The following is a 21262-nucleotide window of genomic DNA, read 5'->3' on the forward strand; positions in this document are numbered from 1 at the left end:
TTATTCCCCAGTTCAATTTCATTGTTAGCAGCTGCCACAGCCAGCATGCAATTAATGCATTCTCACTTTGAAGAAAAGTAATGCTATTCTCTCCCTCCCTCTAACATGACTTTCAAGATATCTGAGACAGCTGATTTCTCTTTCAAGTAAAGCAGAACACCCGTTGTCTATTATACTAATTCCACACACATCCTTCAACCTCTCAGGTTATACATTTGTAATGTAACTTATTATGACTTCAAAGAAAAACTGAATTCCACCAAATCTTTCATTAGATGCAAGTTTCTAATGAGTGGCTACATGTTTTTGACAGCTATTTTAACTAATCTGAAGATGTGCAGTAAAGTTGGAAGTATCATACACAGCATAATATTTGCTGCTTAAGTGCATCAGCCATTCTAACAAAATGAAACAAATCAGCTGTAGAGGTTGTTTGAAGGGAAAAGGTTTCAGGAAAGGAAAAAAGAAGAGCAGAAAGGTGGAGCGTTGATGAATGACTTTTCCATTGACTCAGTCAGTTTGAAAATCAATAATGAATTATTGCCATTCGTGTAGTATAGCATTTGTCTCAAAACAAAACAAAAAAAACCCTGAAGCTAAGAAATCATGGACAAAGGTCTATAATATTATCTCGTATCAAATGTGTTGTACTAGTTATAGGTCAGGGACAAGTAACCTTTGGATCGTTGGATGTTGCTGAACTATTACTATTATTATTTATTAAATTTGTATACCACACTTCTTCTGAAGATCAGAGGGTGGTTCAGACAAAATACAAAATGAGAAGACAAAATACATAATACAAAAACAAAGGCAAAGCAATAATCCTCTTCCCACAAATACATTTACAGGGCCATAAAATGATAATCAGCCAAAGGCCTGGTTGAAGAGAAATGTTTTCACCTGGGACCTAAACATATGTAATGAAGGCACTAGCTACGCCTCCCTGGGGAGAGCATTCCACGAATGGGGAGCCACCACAACACAATTCCCATCACCTCTGGCCATACTGACCAAGGATGATGGAAATGGTCATCCGGCACACAGAACCCATTATAAAGGAATAAATGTTTAAGATTGTAGTTCCAAATATTCTTACCCAGTAGTTAAGGCCCACTGAACTCAATGGGGCTTACGTCTGAGTAGACATATATAGGATTGCCCTGTACACTACAAACCCTTACCCACCAAAGCTCCAATAAGATGCTAAAACAGGGGTCCCCAAACTAAGGGCCGCGGGCCAGATAAGGCCCAAGGGACTCATTTATCCGGCCCGCAGCGACCCCCACCGCCCGCTCTTACCGGTGCAGCGCTGCTGCTCACTTCCGGGTTGGAGGAGCACCAGAAATAGCTTGTATGCATATGCAAGCGTTATTGCTGGTGTACATCCGGGTTGGAGGAGGCCCGTGCACATGCGCCCAAGCTATTTCCAGTGCTCCTCCAACCCAGAAGTGCGCCAGAAATAGTGTGTGCGCATGCTTATGGGCACGCGCTCCCCCGGCCCACCGCGCGATCAGCACTGGAGACACCGGCCCGAGGCGCAGTAAGTTTGTTGACTCCTGTGCTAAAACTTGGGAAATCCAAGGTCTACCACTAGTAGCATCAAGACAAATAGTTAAAACATTTTTACCAAGTTGTATCTATTTTCCTGTCTTTGAACTCAACATTGACACTACAAGGCTGATAACCAGGCCTTGGGCTGATTAATATTCTATTTCATTTTAAATGTGTTTGTGGGTGGCATGTTACTGGTTTGTTTTTGTTCTTGTTTTTATTATGTATTTTGGGTTCTCTTGTATTTTTGTTGTTGTGAACCATCTTCAGATAAAGGGTGCTATACAAATTTAATAATAAACCACTGTATCTGACTACAAGCTGATTAACTTTTTAAAAAAAGCATACATATATTTCAGAAGAAAAACTGATTTGCCTTATCTAGATCCAGTTTCCAGAATATACTGTGGTTATGCATTTTACACATTAACTTGCATACTTTCCTAGGAGAATAACCACATGGGCTCCTGCATTCATCAAATTATGTATGGAATTAAAAGATACTGCCACTCCCTTGCCAGATGGCCCAATTGCCAGAGTTATTTCATTCGCCAATCTACCACAAAAGTTAGCTGGGTTGTGGGCTTTCTGGGAAAATGCAGCAGATAAAGAATTACAAGGACAAAAAAAGCAGAAAGCAGCTTACTTCTGGGTGTTAATGATTAAATGATGGCAAGTGGAAAAACATTTACTCAGATACTCATGCATGTGAACATGCATTCAAATTACTCAGAAGGTGGGGGGCATTCCAGAATTGCTTTCAAATTATTTGTATCAATTCCTGGATGCCAAAGACAGCACATACATTAACATCTTGTTTAAAGTCTATTATATATATTGATTGTTTCTTTTTCCATTCTGGCTCAGCGTGAGAAAAGCAGCTCTCAAGTAGAGTCTCTTAAAAGCCACGGCTTGCAGTGCACAAGTGTAAGTGCAGTTTCCTTGAAGAAAAATTACTCCCTACTTTGTGGTGAATTATATAAAACACCCTTGCTAACCCTACAATACAAGCCCAGGATTCAAAACACATATTGGATGTGGAACTTCCATTTGGAATGGAACTGAAGATGCAGTTCTCAATCACAGCATCATGCAATTCAGGAGCTATTGTGCACAAATTCTGTCCACCTCCCAATAATTCATCTACCTTACCACATTTCTAAAGAAAACTCCAAGGCGGGTGGAAATTAAACGCATATTGACTATACCATTTTTATGTCAGTCAATGAATTTTCTTCCCAAAAGACTGGATGGAGCATGCAAGGAAGCAACAAGCCGTGGGAAAGATGAACTCTAGCCAGCGCATGAAAGTTTCTGGCAGGGGTTTGAACCCACCACCTTTGCAGCACAGGGGTAGCCAGGCAAAGGGGGTGCCCCCAAACCATGGGAACTGTTCCAAACACATTGATAAGATACAATTGTGGAAGCATGAAGGCTTTTGTGCTTAGAAACACAACAGTTAACATGCTATAATAGTGCACAGCCCGCTTCTCCCCTGTTGCTTTGGCCACAGAGAAAGAAAAATAGAAAGAGGGGTTTTGCAAGCGGGGTGCCAGCCTCCCTGGAGCAAATGCGGAAATGAGGGCTAGACACCTGTTTTAACCCCCCACCCCAACCTGTTTGCCACCATTTGCCTAGGAGAAATAGGGAGGGGGTGCTTACTGAATTGGGGGTGGGGAGAAAAGAGAAGTCACTGGCTCGGATGAATAAGGGGGGAAGTCCGTGTTTCCCTTCCCTCCCCGCCCCCCACTGCATGCAAAGCCCTCGGAGGATCCCTTCAGTCTCTTTTTTGTGCCCTCAAGGGGGGGGCACCCATTTATTTACCTGGCCGGGAAGCGGCGCCGTCCAGTCCCGCACCCCCAAAGCCTCGCACTGACAAGGGACGCCGCGAGCCAGCAGCCCCCAGTTGCTGCCGAGAGGGCTTCTCCTCTTCCTCCTCCTCCTGGGCTGCAGGCGCTACCCCTCCGAAGCGCTGCCGCCTCCCCTCAGAGCCTAGCCCTGGAGGCCGCCATCTTCGCTCGGGCAGGGGAGCCACCCTCCGCGCGCACGCGCAGTCCAGGCCCAGGCCGCCGCCGCCGCCGCCGCTTGCCCGGCCTGGTCACGCGACGAGCTCAGCTGACCCGCTCAGTTAATCGGCCGCCTTCCCCTCGCCTCGCTTCCCATTGCCGGAGGGAAGTGGGCATGCGCAGAGCGCGCAGCTGGAGGGAGGGAGGGAGAGAGGGGCGGAGCGAAGGGAGGGAACGCCCCACGCTCTGGTCGGGGAGGGTGAGGTGAGGTAGAGTTCTCCTGGGAATGGAGGTTCTCTCTGTCCATTCCCAGGGCAATATTTATAAAGGTTTTTATTTATACTTTTCAAATTTATACTTTTCATTAATTTTGCAATCATTTTAACATTTCAAAGTTTGACTTCCTCCTCTTTCTGTGGGTCCTTAAATTAATTTTTAAAAAATCTGCTGCATATCTAAATTCATTTAATTTGCTCATTTAATTATCTACTTTAAATATGCGTACCCCTGCCCATATGGGCCAGTCGTGTCTGACTCTAGGGTTGTGCGCTCATCTCACTCAAGAGGCTGTGAGCCAGCTCTGTCCAAAGACACTTCCGGGTCACGTGGCCAGCGTGACGAAGCTGCTCTGGCGAGCCGGCACCAGCGCAGCACACGGAAACGCCGTTTACCTTCCTGCTAGTTGTTGTTGTTTAGTCGTTTAGTCGTGTCCGACTCTTCGTGACCCCATGGACCAGAGCGCGCCAGGCACTTCTGTCCTCCACTGCCTCCCGCAGTTTGATCAAACTCATGCTGGTAGCTTCAAGAGCACCATCCAACCATCTCATTCTCTGTCGTCCCCTTCTCCTTGTGCCCTCCATCTTTCCCAACATCAGGGTCTTTTCCAGGGAGTCTTCTCTTCTCATGAGGTGGCCAAAGTATTGGAGCCTCAGCTTCACGATCTGTCCTTCCAGTGAGCACTCAGGGCTGATTTCCTTCAGAATGGAGAGGTTTGATCTCCTTGCAGTCCATGGGACTCTCAAGAGTCTCCTCCAGCACCATAATTCAAAAGCATCAATTCTTCGGCGATCAGCCTTCTTTATGGTCCAGCTCTCACTTCCATACATCACTACTGGGAAAACCATGGCTTTTACTATACGGACCTTTGTTGGCAAGGTGATGTCTCTGCTTTTTAAGATGTTGTCTAGGTTTGCCATCGCCTTTCTCCCAAGGAGCAGGCGTCTTTTAATTTCGTGACTGCTGTCACCATCTGCACTGATCATGGAGCCCAAGAAGGTAAAATCTCTCACTGCCTCCATTTCTTCCCCTTCTATTTGCCAGGAGGTGATGGGCCCAGTGGCCATGTAGTAAGTGGACTGCTAGTAAGCGGTCCCTATTTATCTACTTGCACTTTAAGGGTGCTTTCGAACTGCTAGGTGGGCAGGAGCTGGGACCGAACGGCGGGAGCTCATCCCACCGCGGGGATTCGAACCGCCGACCATACAATCGGCAAGTCCTAGGTGCTGAGGTTTTACCCACAGCGCCACCCGCATCCCACTTTAAATATAAACTCTTATAAAACTGCAGGTCTCTCTCAGGTCTATAGGCTTTGTTTCCGATCACTTTTCGGGGAAGAAGGCATGGCCCTTGGGGGGGACGGGATGTATACAGCCCTTCACCCAAAGATCACAGGGCTGTTCACAATATTGAAAATGCAAAGTGGGAGCACAAAATGTATTGGCATCCGCCTGTCTCGGGAGACAATGGGAGAGCGCACATTTCAGGTGGGGACATCAAGCCGTTGCAGAGTTACAGCGCCCGCTGTGGCTATAAAGACTTAATACTGGAGAGACATGTTGCAGAATCATAAAATGGGAAAAGGTCACAAGGGTCATCTAGTCCAATCCCCTGCAATGCAGAAATGTTTTGCCCAGTGCTTTAAAATAAAAATAAAAATTATGCCCCATGGGGTAGGGAAGAATTTATTTATTTTTGTTGGGTTGTGCTTTAAACTCTGTGCCAGTATCCATGGGCTCAGTTTTGTAAACGATGCCCCCAGGGACGCGGACTTATAAAAAATATTGGGGGGGGGCCCGGGAAAGCTCATGAATAATAAATAAGCTCATGAATATGCAAATAAAGTGGGTGGAGCTTTTGCTCGGGAGGGAGGGCAGGAGGCATGCAGCCCGACCCTGTGCATTTTGGGCTGGGGGAGGGGCGGCGATGGCGCTCTGCTGGAGGGGCGCCGGAGATTATTGGGGGGGCGGAGCCCCCCCCCAAACGAATTTTTGAGGGGGCTCGGGCCCCCTCAAGCCCCATGGAGTCGGCGCCTATGGATGCCCCCCTGCTCCAAATATTATCACTGTTGGCTAAGCTCATTCGTGTATTTATTTATTTACATTTATATCCTGCCTTTTCTCCCAGGAGCTCAAGGTAGTGTTCATCTACCACATGGGTAGGCAGACTAAGGCCCGGGGGCCGGATCCAGCCCAATCACCTTCTAAATCTGACTGTCTGGGAATCAGCATGTTTTTACATGAGTAGAATGTGTGCTTTTATTTAAAATGCATCTCTGGGTTATTTGTGGGGAATAGGAATTCGTTCAGTCCCCCCCCCCAAAAAAAAAAATATAGTCGGCCCGCCACAAGGTCTGAGGGACAGTGGATTGGCCCCCTGCTGAAAAAGGTTGCTGACCCCTGATCTACCCATTAATTAGTGTTCTCTCCCCATTTTCTTCTCACAACATCCCTGTGAGGTAGGTTAGACTGAGGGACTCACTGGCCCTGGGTCACCCAGTGAGCTTCATGGCTGAAGTGAGGTGGGGGGTGGGATTTGAACCCTGGTCACCCAGGTCCAGCACTCTTAATGACTATACAGTGGTACCTCAGGTTACATACGCTTCAGGTTACATACGCTTCAGGTTACACACTCCGCTAACCCAGAAATAGTGCTTCAGGTTAAGAACTTTGCTTCAGGATGAGAACAGACATTGTGCTCCGGCGGTGCGGCGGCAGCAGGAGGCCCCATTAGCTAAAGTGGTGCTTCAGGTTAAGAACAGTTTCAGGTTAAGAACGGACCTCCGGAACGAATTAAGTACTTAACGCGAGGTACCACTGTACCATGTTGGCTCAGGTGATCAGGAATCAAGTAGTTTGGCCAGTAGGACATCTGTACCACTCCAAATGGTGGCTCAGGAAAGTGTAAGGAGGCCGGCACAGTCCCAAACCTACAACTGAACAGCTTTGCCTCTCTTTTTTTACTGCCTGTTTTTGAGAGTTCTTCCTCAAAACTTGAATGGTCGTAGGGCACTAATGCTTCACTGTCACATAGCTCCTTCCTTTGAAATTGTTACTCATAGGCACTCATTAGCTCTCATTCTAGGAAGATATGATATGTAATTCTCCATAAACTGACCTGTAAATGTGAATGGCAGGGGCAATGCTGTCTCTGCTCCTGGAGGTAGCATTTAGCTACCTAGGTCTTTTTTTCAGCTGGAACTCACCGGAACTGAGTTCCATCACCTCTCAGGTGGGTGCCATTGTTGTCATAAGAGAACAAGAGAAGCATTCGTGGTGAGTCCCGGCACCTTTTTTTCTAGAAAAATAGCACTCATCATTAGTAACTACTAGGAGTATTATCCTCCATGAATTTGTCTAATCCCATTTTAAATCCTTATTTTTTGCTCAATAAGCCGCACCGGACCATAAGGCGCACCTAGTTTTTAGAGGGGGAAATCAAGAAAAAAAATATTCTCCCAGAGCTTCTCGGGGCTGCCAGGGGAAGCCCGGGCTTCTCCCCCCAGCCCCAACGAGCAAAGAAGCCAAGACAGTGAGCAAGATCCATCCTGCTTTCTGTCTTGGCTTCCTCCTTAGCCGTGCGCAACCTCTCCGGCCAGGAGAGGCTGCACGTGGCTAAAGAAGCCAAGACAGCGAGCGCGATCCATCCCGCTCGCTGTCTTGGCTTCATTAGCTGTCTATGGCAGAAGCCAAGACAGCCAGCGGGATCCATCCCTCTGGCTGTCTTGGCTTCTTTAGCCATGCGCAGCCTCTCCGGCCGGGTAGAAGCTGCGCACAGCTATGGTAATTCCCCCACCTCCCGCAAAAACCCACAGGAGCCGCGCACCCTTTAAGGAGCACGCGGCTCCTGCGGGCTTTTCTACGAGGAGGGAGAAGGGACTGACTGGTTGCGTCAGTCCCTTCTCCCTTCTGGGGAAAAGCCCGCAAGAGCCGCGCGGAGCTTGTGTGCGGCTCTTGGGGGCTTTTCCTTCCTGCCTGCCTCCCCCCTGCATTCGCTCCATAAGACGCACACACATTTCCCCTTACCTTTTAGGAGGGAAAAAGTGCATCTTATGGAGCGAGAAATACGGTACATCTAGTTTTAACCATGCACTGTGATACTCTCCCCATCTGTGGAAGGCTGTCCCCAACAGGGAAATTCTTGAGCATTTTATGCTTTAGCCATCCATGCCAGCGGTGTCAGTTGAAGAGTCCTGCCTGCATTTCTGCCTTTCCCATTTTGTCATCTAAAAAACTGAACGGCCAATTCCGTCCAGTCTCATCTCTTAGCTCTTGTAATTCGAACCCAGAGAATGTTCCATTTACCTTTGATGCTGGTGGGAAGGAAGGAAGGGTAGCGTTGGTGCTGTCAGAAGAAGCTTGCATTTCTCACCCCAACTTGAGGATCAATTCAGCATCCTATATCAATTACTTTTACTGCTATGCAAACACAAGTTTCCGCATGAACTCCACTGCCCTTGAAAACAGGTGGTGTGGCGTGTTGCACGTTCAAACTCTCTCACAGTAACATCCAAACTCCCTGGACACGCATGTTACTTTTCTGGATGCAAGCAGGAAAAAACTGAAAACAACCAACTACACACTCTATGGGACGTGGGTGGCGCTGTAGGTTAAATCACAGAGCCTAGGACTTGCTGATCAGAAGGTCAGCAGTTCAAATCCCTGCGATGGGGTGAGCTCCCGTTGCTCAGTCCCTGCTCCTGCCAACCTAGCAGTTCGAAAGCACGTCAAAGTGCAAGTAGATAAATAGGTACCGCTCTGGTGGGAAGGTAAACAGCGTTTCCGTGTGCTGCTCTGGTTTGCCAGAAGCGGCTTAGTCAAGCTGGCCACATGACTCGGAAGCTGTACACTGGCTCCCTCGGCCAATAAAGCGAGATGAGCGCCGCAACCCTAGAGTCAGCTACGACTGGACCTAATGGTCAGGGGTCCATTTACCTTTACCTTTACACACTCTCTAGACTTGATATGGGATTAATAGCCGACCTTTGTGTATTGTTATGACATTTCACACCTGATCTCTTGGTTGGTAGCAGAAATGCAGAATGCAACGACCGGCTTAACCTTTTTTCCCTTTTATTTCAGAGCTTTCCAAACACATTAGTGTGTCGGCTGCAGTGTGTAGGTGTGTCATCAAAACACTCCCTGTGCTTCTTCCAGGGCTGGAAAGGGGTTGGGTTTAACCTGCGGTTTGCTAGTAAAACTGAATTACTGTGTCATGAAATGATGCATGGCTAAAAAGCGTGTCACCAACATGAAACGTTTGGAAAGCTCTGTTTTATTTTATAGTCATTTGAATCATGTTTGGGTTTTTTTTTTACTGAATTTGTTGTGATGAAAAGGGAGTAGAGTCATTTATAGTTTCCAGAACCGCTATTGCAATTTTGAACAAGGAAAAATAGAATTACCCACATCTTTGAATCATGCTGTAGACAATTCATTCACTATTAAAAAAAAATAAGAATTGTCCACTAGGATCAGGTGCTTAGGGCTGCTCTTCTTCTGGCACCATAGTTACTGTTTGCATACTTGCCCCTCACTTTACTTAGAATCACAGAATTGCAAGGGACCTCGAGGGTCATTCAGTCCAACCCCTTGCAATGCAGTAATCCTCTTGCCCAATGAGGGGCTCAAACTCACAACTCTGAGATTGAGTGTCTCATGCTTTATCGACTGAGCTATCCTCCATGCCACTGTTGGGAAAAAAGGTTGCTGTCTTGGAAAGCTCTTGTGAATGTCAGACATCCTCTTACACCCTAGGGGTAGAATGGGAAATCCATGACCCTCCAGATGTTATTGAACTCCAATTCTCATCAGCCCCGGCCAGCATGGCCAGTGGTCAGGGATGACAGCAGTTGGGGTCCAACACCACTGACTCCCCATCCCTGCCCTTCAGAATAAGTCCTACTAAACCAATGTAAACCTTTGGGTGGGGTTGATACGCCATTGCCAGTATATGGATAAAATTTTCACAGCATGGCATTTGTCCTTCCGCCATCTACAGAAAGGACTGTGTTATGGACTGAGTTGACTAGGATCCAAAATGCAGCAGTCTGATTGGTCCTAGAACAATAGGATTCAGAATGCAGCAGTCTGATTGGTCCGCAGGAGCCACCCAATCCAACTCTAGGTGGAAGTGAATCCGCAACCTGATTGGCCTACAGGAGAATCCCAGAATTAGACAATCACGTGGGGCCCATTGTGTAAATAATGTATATAAAGCAGACATTTCGGGGGAACTTCCATTCCTCACTACTGGTACTCTGAGCTGAATAAAGAGCATGAAATCCACACTCGACTCAGAGTATATTTCAGACTGTTTTTTAATTGTGTGATAAAAGCAGTGATCAAAGGGCTAGAAAAGGAAGCATGCAGTGGAAGGGAAGCAGGAGATAAGACTAGCCGCTGGGAAGGTGAGAGGGAGGGCAACTGGGTGCCTGTTCAGAGTGAGGGCGTGTGTACGTCTCAAGGATGAATAAAGCAAACATTGCTGATCTACATGGACTTAGATACTGCAAAATGATTGTTTACGGTGCCTGAGTTCAGCACGGTTGCTGTAAACATAGCCTTGCCTCCAAATGAAGCATAAATGTAGAAGTAGTATCGGGTACAGCAAAAAACAGGAAGGAAGCAGGAATAAAATGCTGGCAGCAGTATACTGTTTCTTCAAGCAACAATAAGATTTGTCACTGTATTAGCGAGTCATCAGTATATTTATATGGAGTGGATAGGCCTCAGCTGTTTGAAGCTTTCAGGATAACAGGAAGCAGACAGACAATACCTATCAATCTTCTCAAATATTAAATAGATTTTTAGAAGTTGACCAATAGTACTTGTGTGTGTGGTTTTTTTGGGGGGGGGGATTACAGTGGTACCTCGGGTTAAGTACTTAATTCGTTCCGGAGGTCTGTTCTTAACATGAAACTGTTCTTATCCTGAGGTACCACTTTAGCTAATGGGGCCTCCTGATGCCGCCGCGCCGCCGGAGCACGATTTCTGTTCTCATCCTGAAGCAAAGTTCTTAACCTGAAGCACTATTTCTGGGTTAGTGGAGTCTGTAACCTGAAGCGTATGTAACCTGAGGTACCACTGTATTCACCTAGCATAAATGGTTAAAGGCCTACAAGGGCTTGGTCAAATAACTGAAATTTTAAAACAGGCCATTAACATCTTACCTCTACAAAAGAAAAGAGATAAGAAAACTGAATAGAACTTTGCTTGTATTCTACAGCTATACTGTTCTGAGGACTATTGCAGCAGGCGCTTTCTTTTGAATAATAAACAGGGGTCTTTTAAAATATTTCTCTTTTTCTGGTCAGGCTGAAGAGGGAGGTTTTAAAGTCGAGCTCCGAGCTGTCACTGTAGCCCCCCCCCCTTATGCAATCATTGTTAGCAGTTTGCTGCTGTTGGCTTAAAGCTATGAAAGCAAGATTTTACAGGGACTCCGAATGATGACTCAGCAGACAAAGACCAAAAGCTCTTGACTTCAGCTGCCGGCATACAAATGGCAAAATACCGGCTCTTCTGGTTAGACGCTAAACAAACTAAAGAGAGCTTGCCAAAGGTCTAAGTTCAAATGAAATGATTTTAGCTCTGCTTCCTTTGACCTACAGCAGCCTGTTAAATAGCTGTTAAACAAGGTTGTGCCAAGCACATGACTTCGCCTCATACTGAAAATCTGGCATGCTTTTTCGCCAACGGTAGGGTACTCCTAGTCTTGAGGCATAAAACACAATATTTCCACTTAAAAACATGAGTTCTGTAAAGAATTCCTGCTAATTAGGAGCAAGATGGAGATTAGAAACACCCATACACCCCGACTCAACAACTAGGATCAGATGATAGACGTTCCAATCTAGTTTACAGTTTATCATTGCATGTTGCATTTGGCCAATGCACAATATATTTAGCATATCAAGTACACAGTGTCCAGTATTTCAAATAGAGGACTGCCCTCTGCAGACGTTGGAAACCAAGAACTGTTCTCTGCAAAGGGGAACACGTGGCCACTTGCTAGCCACCCGCCCTGGTGAAAATGTGAGAAAATATGCCTTTAAACATCTTCATTTGTTGGATTTGTATCACTAACCAAGGCCTTAAGGTAACTCAAACCCGAATAATACCAGTTTAATTGCAAGTTACAGCAGAAAATTATACTTTACCTTCTCAGATTGTCTGTTTTGTTTTACTATATAGGCTTGAGGCTATGCGTTTCAGCTGTTAACACCACTGAGCCATTTTTTAAAAGAACCTCAGTAATTTGAGGTTCTTCTACGACAGGACTTTTTAACTGCTGCAAGAAGATTTGAGAGGGAAGTTTTGTTGGAAGGCAGAATTTCTCTGCCAATGGAGTGTTACAACTGAAGGCGTTGATTTCCATTTCTCCCTGTATTAGTTTGCATGCTGTGCAGCTACTGTTCTGCTGCAGTTCGGCTTCCAGCAAAAGCTGTGTTATTAGTCTCGCTGTGATGAGATTTTACATAAAACCATAGCTATTTAGAGTTGCTTTTGTGAGTAAAGCAACTAATGTAGATAATTATTATTCTGCACTATCTAATTCAAAGGAGACCTCACCTCAATGTAAATGGGGGGAAAACAATATCAATTGCATATTGTTATGCATCAATTGCCGATTGAAAACAACAGTGAATACCACATGCATTTTATTTTTCATTTCAGTTTTCTATTTTGCTTAAGCCCTTGCAGAGGATGATCCACCTGGCCACGAGCTTTGCTTGTGCAGCAGACATTACATAAACAATTGTTGCCAGCTCTACAGTTTCAGGCTGCAAGAAAAAAACCTCCGTTTTCAATATACAAGCAAATGGATTTATCCACGTATCTAGAGGAAGCAGCTCAGTAGTACAAGCACCACGATTGCAGCTGCTGTGGTTTGGATTCGTTCCAGGACAGTCCCCTTCTGTGATGCAGTGCCTAAAAGGAGTTTAAGAAGTATTAAAACCAAGAGCTCCATCTCCCATGGCTCGCTACCCAACCCCTTTAGTAAACGGTGCCATGCATTCATTATGTCCATTACCTTGCAGGGACAACTTTGTTATCTCCACAGAGGGTGCCAGTTCACCCAAGCTTTCATCTGTAGCAGAGGTTAGCTTGGCCTCAGCAACATTTTCAGATTTGGTGTGTGGTGCATCATCTACAGTCAAGGGAATAGGAGGGTTAAGAGTTTATCAAAGAGTTTGTCAAGAACAGCAACTTTGGAGGCTCAGAGGCAAAGCCACCATTTTGCTTTTTAAAAAGTCTTACAGGGCTTTAAAGAGGAGGAGGAGGAGGAGGAGGAGGGGAAAGGAAGGAAGTTACAATTCCTGTTGCTTTTAACTGCATCTTGATTTGTTCTGCGTTAGCTACAATTAGCCATTCATTACAATTCTGATCTTCACCTCTCTACCATGGTATCTTGGAACTCAAATGGAATCCATTCCGGAAGTCCATTCGAATTCCAAAATGTTCGGAAACCAAGGCGCGGCTTCTGATTGGCTGCAGGAAGCTCCTGCAGCCAATCAGAAGCTACATCGGACATTCAGGTTCCAAAGAACGTTCATAGACCGGAACGCCCACTTTCAGGTTTGAGGCGTTTGGGAGCCAAACCGTTTGACTCGCGAGGCATTTGGGATCCACGGTACGACTATCTTTCCAATCCGTGAGTGCCAGACCTTATGCAGCCTAAACAGCACCACCCACCCACAAACTTTAGAGGGATTCCCTCAAAAAAACAGTCAGATGAGGATTGTTTTTGCTCCGGAGTTGACTGACTGGTGGTTTTTGAATCCTAAATAGCAGCATTACACACTGCAACATTTTGTTTCAGGTCCCATTTGTCTATTCCATTCTGGCCTCAGGACTTATTTGGGTAGACAACCTCTCTAACACTTCTCAAGATCCCAGTATATTGGTTTAGGAAAGAAAATCACCATAGCTGTAGTAATTATTGGAGCAGATTTCTTAGAGCAAAATTGCAAAAGGTGGAACAGAAGCCATGACTACAGTTACTGAGAGGCAAGAGCCATTGGGGAAATCTATGGATTCTTTTATATTGAGCCATCTATTTATTTTACTACATTTATATGCCACTTTTATCTTCCAAGGATATCAAGGCCACATAGTTCTCCTCATTTCATCCTCACAACTAGACTAAGAGATGGTGAGTAACTGTGGCATAAGGTCACCCAGTGAGCTTAAAGACAGGGTGGGGATTCGAACCCTGCTCTCCCAGGTCTTAGTCCATTACACCACACTGGCTCTCTAAAAGGACCTTACCAGTTGTTGTCACAGCCTTATCGGAATCCAGGAGCCATCCGAGTCCTTCGTCTGCTTTGAGGATAAACTGACGTCCAACTGTAGAGTCAGCCTCGGCTTCTATCACATGAGATTCACCTTTAAGAAAGGAATCACAACAAGACAGATATAAACTGAACTTTCTGGCCTTGCAGTATAGTTAAGTATTTAATAAGTTTCCTATGTACTCATGAACCGCCAGGAGGCCCTTGGCACTGGACCTCAGTGTCCAGGCAGAACGATGGGGGTGGAAACGCTCCTTCAGGTATCCTGGACTGAGGCCCTTTAGGGCTTTAAAGGCCAACACCAACACTTTGAATTGTGCTCGGAAACGTACTGGGAGCCAGTATAGGTGTTTCAAGACCGGTGTTATATGGTCTCGACGGCCACTCCCAGTCACCAGTCTAGCTGCCACATTCTGGATAAGTTGTAGTTTCCGGGTCACCTTCAAAGGTAGCCCCACATAGAGCGCATTGCAGTAGTCCAAGCGAGAGATAACTAGAGCATGCACCACTCTGGCGAGGCAGTCTGCGGGCAGGTAGGGTCTCAGCCTGCATACCAGATGGAGCTGATAAACAGCTGCCCTGGACACAGAATTGACCTATGCCTCCATGGACAGCTGTGAGTCCAGAATGACTCCCAGGCTGCGCACCTGGTCCTTCAGGGGCACAGTTATCCCATTCAGGACCAGGGATTCCTCCACACCCGCCCGCTTCCTGTCCCCCAAAAACAGTACTTCTGTCTTGTCAGGATTCAACCTCAATCTGTTAGCCGCCATCCATCCTCCAGAACATAGAACTAGCAAGGGTTTTATATGTTGTAGCCTGTAGACAAGTACATTTCATGCAAATAGCAAGTTCTCAGCCTCCAGGCCATTTGTCATCAATAGCCCTTCCTTCAAGAAAGATCATTCCACCAATACGAAAGTAAATATGTTTCACAAAAACTTGAAGAAAACTGATCATTTCTTCCCATCGCAAGGCTTAGATGAGAGGCTTCCATTGGTAAGTGGCTTGAAACTCTCTAGGAATGCCACATAGACATGAAGACAAGGAGGGTGATAAAATTTGTTACCTGCCTTTAACCAGCAAGTCCTGGGGTGTGTGTGGCAAGAATTCAAAATTCAGTATTTAAAAAAGTTAAAACAAGTTACAGGCACAAGAATAGGGTGGGTCCTGAAAACTAACACCTCAAGGAGAACCTCCTCTTCTCTGTTGGGGAACTGCACACTTGTTGTGTGGGGGCCCAGCCCCCCCAATTTCTCTCTGCACCTCCACTTCTCCATCCAGTCCACCTCAGGAGGTTGCCTGGGAAGGAACTGATCATTCTCGCCAGGTCTGAACTGAATAGTTGCGGAAGGAGTCAAGGCTTCATCTGTTTTGACCACCTTCCCTGCAATTTTTCCCTTCTTGTCCCCTTCTAGGATTTCCCCACTTGCAGGAAGTTAGGTGGAGGGCCACAGATGCCCACCCCTACTTTATCATAGCACAAGCCTTTGATTTAGCCATTTCCTTTCTTACCTTGGGCCCCCATGTCTGTTGTTTCCACTTCCCCTCTCTGGAGGTCCCAAGGAGCATCGAGGATTAAGAGAGGTCCCACCAGAAGGTCTGCTTCAGCTTCCCCTTCCGAGAGGCCAATGATGGCTAGAAGCGAACAACAGAACAAGTTGTTTTAGAGCATTAAAGCAAGCTTATCCCCAGTGTTAAAGGCAAGAGCTGGACCCACAAGCTTTCTGTGCCATGTGGAAAACAATACTGTACATTTTTTGAAACTCCTTGCGCACGGCTTTTACCTTTGAAATATACAAAATGTATAGCATTGCTCTTAGCATCACTTATGACAACATGCAAGCATTCCCACTCAGTTTAGAGATGCAGAAGGTTCCAGAATATCCAGCTAGTGTGTAGTTTGCAGTTCTCAGTAGCTGAGCTACTGCCACAGAGTAAGTTGAGAGCAGGGTCAGGAGTCTGTGGCAGGCCAGTTATTGTTTGGGTACAAGGTTACACCCATACTATGCACTTATAATAATTTATTCTTTATACCCCACCCATCTGGCTGGGTTTCCCCAGCGACTTGGGGCGTCTCCCAACAGAATATTAAAAACACGATAAAACATAAAATATTAAAACTTCCACAGAGATGGTGCCACTACCGAGAAGGCCCTCTGCCTGGTTCCCTGTAACCTCACTTCTTGCAGTGAGGGAACCACCAGAAGGCCCCTCGGAGCTGGACCTTAGTGGGGGTGGAATGATGGGAGTGGAAACGCTCCTTCAGGTATACTGGGCCAAGGCTGTTTAGGGCTTTAAAGATCAGCACCAACACTTTTAAACATACTGGGAGCCAATGTACATCTTTCAGGACTGATGTTAAGCCCAAGGCTTCCCCCACAGAATCCTGGGAACTGCAGTTTACCCCCTGCCCCATTAGCAAACTGTGGTTCTTGGGATGCTTTGGGGGAAGCCATGTGCTTTATAAATATGGTGTAGGATGTGACCCAACCCCCCATTATACCTGGCTATACTGGAAGGAGCTGGTGGCAGGTAGAATCTAACACCACCTGGAGGACCACAGGTTCCCCCACCGCCCAGGTTTAGAGCATACCTGACCCTGAAGTCACTTGTTCCCTCTGTTCTGATGTACGGCGATTGCTGGGGTTGTTTGTGCTGGGCCATCCTTTAGATGACACACAGTTCCCAGTTTCACAGCAGTTGCAGATGTCCTCAGAGCCTTCTACTGGTAGCCAACTGATACATACAAAAAGGTCACATTAGTACTCCTCAAAGCCCTGTCTTTCCCGTAATGCAAGCTATGATACTTACAGGCTTCTTTGGCTGTTGAACGAACAAGCTTTATTTAGAGGATCTGGTCCTTTGTCAGTCGCAACGACTCTCAGGTGGCAAGCAATGTAGATCTTGAAAGGAAATTAAACAGGGTCAGAGTGGGGAATGCCACCATCTCACTGTAAATGAATAAATGTAAACAGGGCCAGCTGTCCAGGCACAAGACAAAATATGGCCTGCATGGAAAGACGTAGACTGCACGGCCAGCTGAATCTTACTTCAGCACCGCTAAGGACAGCAGGCACTCTTAAGGAGGTGCAGGGCGGATCACCCAGCCTTGCCCATCAACACCCTCACTCTCACTTTTATTCTGCCCAATGGTAGGGCTGGCCCTGGAACCTAGTGAGACGAAGGAGTCCTCTCACCAAGTTCCTTATGTCCCCAGAAAATCTGAACGCTTCTATGGTGAACTGGAGTGTTTCCAGGCGCGGTCTTGGGATTTTGAAGGCGGATTTCACATCATGAATTCTCCCGTCGACCAGGCATCTGGATCCAAAGATGGTACAGTCAGAAAAAACGCTTGAGTGTTATTCCAGTGTGGCAATTATTTGGGAATGGAGGGCCCCATTAAAACGTGCAACTCGATCTCATGTATGTTTATGCAGAAGCAAGCCCAGGGTGTTTACAGTGGTACCTTGGGTTAAGTACTTAATTCGTTCTGGAGGTCCGTACTTAACCTGAAACTGTTCTTAACCTGAAGCACCACTTTAGCTAATGGGGCCTCCTTCTGCTGCTGCGTCGCCGGAGCACGATTTCTGTTCTCATCCTGAAGCAAAGTTCTTAACCCGAGGCACTATTTCTGGGTTAGCGTAGTCTGTAACCTGAAGCGTATGTAACCCGAGGTACCACTGTACTTCCAAGGAGGTGCGTGTAGAACTGCAGCCTTACAGCACAATCCTCACCATGACCACTCAAAGGCACGTCCTCCTGCATTGAAAGGGACTTACTCCCAGGTAAGTTGCATTAGGATTGCAGCCTTAATTGATTCTAGGTCGGTATAGGCAGGAGTGATTCTGTGTGCATCTCTTCTGGAGGTGGGCAAGCAGACACAGATCCTCTGCTGCCCGTGAGGATTGGGTCACTAACAGGAATTTACCCCCCCCCCCCCAAATCCCTATGCTGTTTTTCACCAGAGAGAGCAATCACTGTAACTCCTGGAGTCTCACACTGCTCAGAAATTGGAGTGACATGTAACATTCCCTTTCCACAGGTTCCACTAAAGCTACTTACCCATGGAAGTCAAGAATTGCATATTGTAAGCTGGCATCTTCCTCTGGTGTTTGTTTGGCCACACAGCTATCGACCAATAGCCTGAGAGGTAAATGGTCGTCTTCCCTCTCGATGTCTGCTTGGATATGGAGATAGTCGCCCAGCCAATATCGAGTAGACTCCCTCTCGGCACTCCAGTCATCTATAGTCATCCATAACAAACAAAAGAAAGGAGGAGGAGGAGAAGGATGACGAGGAGGAGGGGAGAGAGGGAGACTTAAAATAGTATCTGACAAACTGTCCTCTTCAGGGTTTGGAATCTCCCTTACCGGTCATCAGACGCAAGGAAAAGCGGAACCCTCTTTCCACAGACTTTGTCGAAGTAAAAGGAACCCCGGTGGGCTTGGTGCCATTGCTGCTCACCTTATCTTCCCTAAAAAGAAAAAGAAAAAATACAACTCAGTGGATGTTGACATGCAAGTGGGTTATTGAACTGTGGCCTAAGATGCTCACCTCGGGTAGTGGCACTCAATAGGGATCTCTACCGAGCTGTTTCTTACAATTCCAGGGCTGCTTGCAGAGCTTGGGTTATAGTACAGTCTTGTGCGGTAGAACAGGGAGTCTGCTGTTGTCTGGAAGAATAAAGCAACCCGGTAGTCTTTAGACAATTCACTTCACAGCAAGTTTCAATACAGAGGTACCTCAGGTTACATACGCTTCAGGTTACAGACTTTGCTAACCTAGAAATAGTGCTTCAGGTTAAGAACTTTGCTTCAGGGTGAGAACAGAACTCGTGCTTTGGTGGCGTGGCAGCAGCAGGAGGCCCCATTAGCTAAAATGGTGCTTCAGGTTAAGAACAGTTTCAGGTTAAGAATGGACCTCTGGAACGAATTAAGTACTTAACCCGAGGTACCACTGTATTCTGTATTTTTAGTTTTCAGAGTTATGGCCCATTACCTATTAATACAAAGTGGTTGTGGAGTGAGCATAACTAAGGTCAGGCTATTTTCACAAGGGATGATTAAGGGCTGGTTTTTAATTTTTGCATAACTTTGGTGAGCTGCATTTTCAAGGAACTACATTCCTGGCCAGGGATGGAGGAGAAATTAGAATCAGCTTGCATTTCAGGAAGAAACTAACCAGTCCACTCTAGCCAAGCAATATGTGAACTGAAATGGAGTTGTCCTTTGGAACTTTCACTTCTCCAAATTTCACAATGCAAATCGAAAGTCAAGTAATGTGTATAAGAATGCAAACACTAGGGTGAAGTATGCACATAAATGCATACACTGGTGAAAATGACATAAAACTGCATTATGGGGAAACTGCTGCACAAACGCAAAGCAAAATTCACACTAAAATGTGAGAGCTTAAAAAAAACAACAACCCACAAACTTATGTGGAAATGTGTGTGTAGCAAACTGAACTTATGACTGGAAAAAACAAACTGAAAAACTCAAGTTGATATATTTCCCCATCCCTAATAATGGATTCAAACAAGCACATTTCATGTGATCACTTTTAATTTTCAGAGAAGACACACTTGCAGGACCCAGCATAAGTTTTCAGTTGCAAATTGCTCCCCAAAGTGCTGTTTACAGGACAGGACAGCCTATTCATTAGGCAGAATAAGGCAGCTGCTTCGGGTTTGGGACATCATAAAAAGGGCAGCAAATTATTATGTAACTTATTATTGCTACACTTTATTCTGCTGGGAAGAGGGAGATATTTCGGCACCTTAGGCAGAAACTCCCACGGGAATAACTCTGTAAAGTAGGAAGCCCCACTGAATACAACAGGACTTACTCCAAGGTAAGTGCATATAGGAATACACACACACACACACACACACACACACACACACACACACAGAGTGGTACCTCGGGTTACATAAGCTTCAGGATACACACTCTGCTAACCCAGAAATAGTGCTTCAGGTTAAGAACTTTGCTTCAGGATAAGAACAGAAATTGTGCTCTGGCAGCGCGGCGGCAGCAGGAGGCCCCATTAGCTAAAGTGGTGCTTCAGGTTAAGAACAGTTTCAGGTTAAGAACAGACCTCTGGAACGAATTAAGTACTTAACCCGAGGTACCACTGTACACACACACACATATAAACAAGAAGGGTCTTATTTGTACACAAGTCTCACATTACCTGTAGATTGATGCCACACTCTTGAAGCCCCACCTCAAAAACAACCAAGTCAGAAGCACCAGCAGAAGTATAACGGCAGCCTTGCAGGCCTAAGTGGAGATCAACAGCTTGGATCAGCTGCCCGGTCCCAAACAGATCTCTGTGAACGGCTATCACCATTTCATCTTTGTGGCATTGCACCGCAACAGGCCGCGGAGAGCTGGTGGGTAACAAAGTCAAGGGCTGCGTAGGAGAAGGTACATCAGTTTGCCTTGAAGATTCTTCACTAGCGCCATTTTGCAGCTGCCCAGTCACTGGCTTGTGCCTTGAAGACTCCCCAATAGTAGCACAAGCCACTCTCTCAATCACGCAACACAACAATAAGCACCCAAACCCTTTGGAGTACCACATCCTGCTTACGTTATTTCTGAAATTCCACCACCCTAGAGAAAACTACCCAGCAGCAATCGTTTTATACCTTCTCCCCATTTGCTATCTATTGCAGGCAATGAGCCTCCTTTATAGAACATCAGTTGTTGCCACTCCGCCCCCCTGCTGTTAAGACATTTTTAACAGGGAATGCCAAGAAAACCAGCTACACCTGGGTCACAATATCTGACTAAGTAAGGATCTAGTCCTTTGTGCACTTAGGCTCTCCCCTTGGCTGGTTTTAGGCTTGATGGTTTTAGGCTACTGAAGGTAATGGGGCCCTTTATATGTCCAGCTGTCCTTCGTCAACAACAAATTGTTGCTGTTTTTTGTGTTGAATATATGCTATATGGTAATTTGTTGACCTAATTACTAAAGCCATTTGCACATGTTGTCATACAACCAGTCCATCCAGAATGTGGGCACCCTATATATAGAAATGAGCAAACCAGTGATATTTTAGGGAGCAGGTTAGCAGGCGGGGCCCATTGCTTACATCATAGGAGCCTACACAACACAAAACACT

At 46.0% G+C, this 21262-nt stretch overlaps 2 protein-coding genes across 4 annotated transcripts in view; both read right to left on the reverse strand.

The window, feature by feature from the left end:
• Nucleotides 1–3614, reverse strand: part of DNAJC13 (DnaJ heat shock protein family (Hsp40) member C13) — a 67803-nt gene extending 64189 nt beyond the window's left edge. The window contains exon 1 of one of the 3 annotated variants that reach the window (XR_014000935.1): nucleotides 3379–3614. The gene's annotated coding sequence lies outside the window, so the exon portion shown is untranslated. The remainder of the gene's footprint in view (nucleotides 1–3378) is intronic. The other 2 variants (XM_081164253.1, XM_081164254.1) reach the window with 2 other exon arrangements.
• An 8286-nt stretch (nucleotides 3615–11900) lies between these two features.
• LOC308570067 (zona pellucida sperm-binding protein 3-like) lies at nucleotides 11901–20796 on the reverse strand. The gene is made up of 11 exons (XM_081164689.1): nucleotides 20329–20796; nucleotides 18688–18806; nucleotides 18504–18607; nucleotides 18196–18376; nucleotides 17331–17451; nucleotides 16945–17036; nucleotides 16727–16869; nucleotides 15646–15768; nucleotides 14108–14224; nucleotides 12870–12986; nucleotides 11901–12766 (listed from the first exon to the last, which is right to left on the reverse strand). Exons 1-11 carry the CDS (start codon nucleotides 20716–20718, stop codon nucleotides 12675–12677), a joined length of 1599 nt encoding a protein of 532 aa, XP_081020815.1. The 5' UTR covers nucleotides 20719–20796; the 3' UTR covers nucleotides 11901–12674.
• Between the last annotated feature and the right edge of the window lie 466 nt (nucleotides 20797–21262).

This window comes from Podarcis bocagei (genome assembly GCF_964188305.1).
Source record: "Podarcis bocagei genome assembly, chromosome: 12".
In the NCBI taxonomy this organism is placed as follows: Eukaryota; Metazoa; Chordata; class Lepidosauria; order Squamata; family Lacertidae; genus Podarcis; species Podarcis bocagei.